Raw genomic sequence first — 5339 nt, 5'->3', positions numbered from 1 at the left:
CAAAGAGCTACTTTCATTGCTTGTCATAGTAGTAAGTGTTTTTTATTCTTAGGTTTTAATATAATTTTGTAAGTACTTTTTTCCCATTAAAGAGTATGATAGAGCACTTATTAAATAGTATATATTATACTGCTTATATATTCTAAATTATGGGACTTAAAGTTATCAAAAAAGTGTAAGTGGAGCTTTTTTGTTGTTTTTGTACATTTTGTTCAAGGCATGTCACCTGACATTTTCATCTCATTTTGATAAGTAACTGCTTTAAATTCCTAAAACTGCTTGTTTTTCATTGTAACACCTTCCCCCCCTCTTTATTTTTCCAGAACCATGACCACGGCTGCATCGCCTGTCGTATCATCTACCGCTCTGACGAGTTCCACCCTCCCATCCTGCCGCCGCGGGCCGACCTGACTGTGGGGTTGTACGGTCAGTGGGTGAGCCAGCGCTGCGAAGTCCGCCCTGAGGTCCTCTTCCTCACCCGCCACTTCATCTTCCATGACAACAACCACACCTGGGAGGGCCACTACTACCACTACTCTGACCCCGTCTGTAGACACCCCACTTTCACCATCTACGCCCGTGGACGCTACAGCCGAGGGCTTCACTCCACTCGAGTAATGGGCGGGACAGACTTTGTCTTCAAAGGTAACTGAGTGATATTCTCTCATCCTACAACTCTCATCTTTTAAGTTAAATACAAACAACTCTCAGAAGAGACCACATTTATAGTGACTGTAACATTTAATTTTTCATGTTTCACTCCACTCCCTAAATTATTTTCTCCAATTATCCTCATTTTATGGATACAAATACTTGTATCCTTAACATCAGCTTATGACTTTCACTTTTGTTGCAGTTTAAAAACAACTTTGGTCTTAATACTGTTCTGTTAGAGCCATAAAACAAACTGAAAGCTGAAACACAAATGCACCAGTCTGCGCTCCAGCTAAACATCATCCATTACCCCCATTATAATGCAGCTATATTGTTCCCTCAATTATTTGATCAGCGCTCATAACAAGCCATTTCTGCTCATACTGTTCTGCTCTGTTCAGTAAATATGAGGCCACAGCCAGGAAATGGTTAATACCCATAAAGACTGGAAGCAGGGGGAAACAGCTAGCCTGGCTCAGCCCACAGACAACTAAATCTGCACGATTTCATCTGAATTAAGCAAACAAGATATAATCAGTTAAATAGTGAGCTCTAGAGCTGCTGGTAGGTGGATGTTGTCACCTTCAGACAGATCCAGTCTAGCTGTTTCCCCTGTTTCTATTCTTTGTGATAAGATTAGTTAACCATCACCTGGCTATAGCTTCATATTCACTGTACAAACATGAGAGAAAATGTCAAAATAGATGGTTACAAAAACTGTCACCTTAACGAGTTCATTGTCGGTTCAGGTGACTTATTTTACAAGGCTTAGTTACAGAGAACCTTAACCTATAGCCTAAAACTAAAAGACAAAAACTACCAACTGACAGCCTTATTCTACTGTTAGACTAATTTAAATTTATTAGCTGAAGCCTGACTGGAATATTCCAGTAAATTTGGTCATTGTGTATATTTATTTTGATAGTACTGTACTCACTAATTAATTGTTGAGATGTGGGACCTTGTCAACATCACTAGGAAGAAGTGCAATAGGAGCAGTCAGACGATCATACGGGTTTTATTCAAACTTCTAGTGAAAACAAAGGTTGTAATGTCCACCATAGTAACAGACAGATGTCCTGGTTCAACTTTTGACCTACTCTTCTTACTGTAGTTTGCATTTGATTTGAGGGATCATTGAAGTTTAAATAAAGATATTAGCTGAAACTGTTCGTCTGACCGCTTGTATTTCTTCAGCAATGTTGTGTTCCCAAATCTCTGGATTTAACTCAGTGAATATGATGTTTCATAATCAATAGAAAAAGGCCAAAACTCAAGTTGTAACAACAAGCAGAGAAAGAATGGGCCTCATGCAAGAACATCTTCAGATTCTTACACTGAACTTCTCTCACTGTCAAAGTCTCCAACTCACCAAATACCACCTGTTCATGAGCAAGTGTCCACCTGTGATGTTACATCATTAGCATAAGCACCGCCCCTAACATGGCCTTCTGTTGGTAAGTTTGATTCACAAAAGTCATACAGGGGGTAAAAGAAAATTTCCTACCACAGAGCTTCAAGTCCTGTTGTCAGCAGAAACAAAAACAGCAGGTTTGACACAGTCAGTGGCTGTTTTACTAAAACAATGGACCACTTCAGGACATCTGCTCATACGAGTGGTTTGCATGAGGCCCATTGACTCGTCCAGTTTAAAGTTTAGAGTCTCAGGGTGTCTGCACCTGTGAGTGTTTCTCTGAGCACAACATCACCAACAGGTCTTCTTCTGTCCTCCTTCCTCTAGTGAACCACATGAGGGTGACGCCCATGGACTTGGCCACCACCTCCCTCCTCAATGTCTTCAACGGTAACGAGTGTGGAGCGCAGGGGTCCTGGCAGGTCGGGGTGGAGCAGGATGTCACCATAACAAACGGCTGCGTGGCGCTGGGCATCCGGCTCCCCCACACAGAGTACGAGCTCTTCCGCATGGAGCAGGACGCCCACGGCCGCTACCTGCTCTACAATGGCCAGCGTCCCAGCGACGGTTCCAGCCCGGACCGGCCAGAGAAGCGGGCCACTTCTTACCAGATGCCGCTGGTCCAGTGCTCGGCAAGCAGCCAGTCGTCCGACTACAGCCAGGGGGACGACAGCTACAGGCCTCTGCTGCACCACAATGACTGCACAGGGTGGCACAGAGGCAGCGAGAAACACGTCACTGTGGCTTTGGTTGCGTTCGTCATGTCTGCGCTCCTTTTCTGGCAAAGCTAGAGAGCTGTTTGAGCTTTTTCTACATAAAGACACAAAACAAGAGTGTGGATTACAAGAGCAGACTGGGAGACTGCTTTTTTTTTTTTTTAAAACATATGTAAACTTAACTTTTCCTTCTTTGATGAGAATGAGGATGAAAACTGGTGCCCCTGATCCTCTGAACTCCTCCCCAGCTACCAAAGACTCAACACTGCTGCACCACAGAAACTGCACTTTACAGTGGAACCAAAGACCGACTAGTCTGTGTTTCCACAAATATAAAAAGATGTCTATATATCCACACAGACCTATGTTTTTATACAGTGTATTTACCAACAACTGTCATGTTGTTTCTTGGTTTGGTATTACAAAAAAGAAAACTATTTGATGCGTGGGAAGGTTTTCTACATTGAACTCTCTGACAATGAGCTCCTTGTCTCGAGGACATATGCTTGTGAGTCACTGTTTACAGTAAAAAAAAAAAAAAAAAAAAAAGGAACCACCGTACTTATATTAAAGCAATTTGTTTAAATATAGCCTGAACTCAGCAGCAGTTTTCTGTCATCTATTCCACATCAAGGTCATACTGTTACTTTGGACACAATAAAATTCTTTCATCTCCTTCTCATAGCTGAATCTTCACTTGCCGAAACACTCATTTCCACTGGGGCTATTTTAAAATTATATTCTACTTCTGGGAAACTGTACCTGGAAAAGTTGCATATGAACTAGAGTTCCTCAACAACTGAAGAATTGACTGTAAAATTTAAGTAACATTTCACCTTCAATTAGGACTGGGGAAAAAAATATTAATGAGAATAATTATCTGATATCACTGTAGTAAATGCACCACATGAAATAATCAAATATAACAAATTATGCTCTACCTTAACATGTGGAATTTGTTTGGAATCACTGGCGTAACAGCAGAATTTTGCAATACAGTACTACAATATGATTCCACTACATTACATCGCTGGAAACTATTGAATGATCTAGTCTTACGAGCAATCAATAGCTGTTACACGGTTTAAATATATCAAAGTGACTCTGTTTTCATAAATCTTGAAAAGATTTTATGAAAATGCAGCACTTTGTGCGCATTAACTGTTTGGTTAGTTTGGCCTAACTCCATGATTAAAATTGACATGCTATCATCATAAACAAAACTGACATTACATGCACATTACAGAAAAAAACAAACAAATGCAGGAATACAACTGTGCTAACAGGAAATTACGCAAAGGTTGAATGATTGAGTGACATATCAGAACTCAACCTGCTGCCACTTTCATAAGTAAAATCATAAACTTGTCATTTCATTTTTCTTGTTCCCTTGATAATTTGAGCAGAACTATTCATCAACCGCTGACTTTACATCACTCTTTTCTTTAAATACTGTAGGTCCTCCACTTACGTTACGATTTACAGTGTAGGATAGTCGTGTCTGTGTCGTGTTTTTTAAAGCGGCAATCTTGAAGATTTTTACTTTAAGTCACTGTTGCCGAATAAGGTCACACAATGGTGACAGAGCCTTTGATCCACTGATGAAGTCATATGAAGTCCCTGCACTTTACAGCTTTATGAACCGGGTGTCTGGTGTGACTCACGTGCAAAATCACAAGGAACATGAGTCACTGACACAAAGTTGGTGATTTGTGTGGTTCAAGAACAAACCTGCGATTACCATGTATCGCCATAGGTGCCGCCAAAGATAACAAAACAGAGATCTTTGAGATTGCCACTTTGCGCAGAAGGTCATTAAGACACAGACAACTGAAGTTACGATTTGTCGAACTTCAATAATTTCTCAAAACTGAACAATTCCTTCAATAGATTCACCACAGGGAACTTGTTTGATCAAGTGGATTGAATTTGTGTAATCAGTATGAAATTGGCACAACAGGTGGATTCTGGTAATTAAGAATAGAAGCCACATATTACCTGTCCAGATGTTCAGATGTTCAGATGTCCAGCTCCCTGAATCCCTGAGTCTTACAGTGAGGAATCTGACAGGAAATAAGAATAGATTTAATGCTCTTTGCTCCTCCAGGTGGTTTCTCCAAGTACTAACCAGGCCTGACCCTGCTTGGCTTCCGAGATCGGGCGCGTTCAGAGTGGTATGGCCGTAAGCGAGAGGGAGCGCGACAAATACCCTCTTTAAACATGACGATCATGTCCTTCATGCACGAAGCTAACGTGTTTATGTCTAGCGCAGGAGCCTTTCCTTTTCAGCGTTTGCTTGTTGCTTTGGCTCTCAACATGTCAACTTTGTAACATTTTAATACAAAAGTGTCTTTACAATGTGATCTGTGCTGTCCCCAAAAGTGCAGCCAGGTGCAGAGTAACAGTTTGTGAAGCAGGAGCAGCAGCGTCCTCTGCTGATTGCAAAGAGAATGCCAAAAAGCTTACAGCACCTGGTAATCCCAGGCGGTCTCCCATCCAAGTACTAACCAGGCCACCCTGCTTGGCTTCCGAGATCGGACGAGATCGGCGTGTTC

General features: G+C 41.5%; 1 protein-coding gene across 1 annotated transcript; it reads left to right on the top strand.

Annotated features, from left to right (window-relative positions):
* Positions 1-253: 253 nt before the first annotated feature.
* Positions 254-3466, top strand: LOC130170136 (protein APCDD1; the record flags this gene model as incomplete). The annotated part of the gene is made up of 2 exons (XM_056377298.1): positions 254-645; positions 2396-3466. Coding segments are annotated over 2 exons (856 nt in total), but the record flags the coding sequence as incomplete, so codon positions are not given.
* Between the last annotated feature and the right edge of the window lie 1873 nt (positions 3467-5339).

Source organism: Seriola aureovittata, chromosome 1, assembly GCF_021018895.1.
Source record: "Seriola aureovittata isolate HTS-2021-v1 ecotype China chromosome 1, ASM2101889v1, whole genome shotgun sequence".
Taxonomy (NCBI): Eukaryota; Metazoa; Chordata; class Actinopteri; order Carangiformes; family Carangidae; genus Seriola; species Seriola aureovittata.
This window is presented reverse-complemented; position numbering and strand designations above follow the sequence as displayed.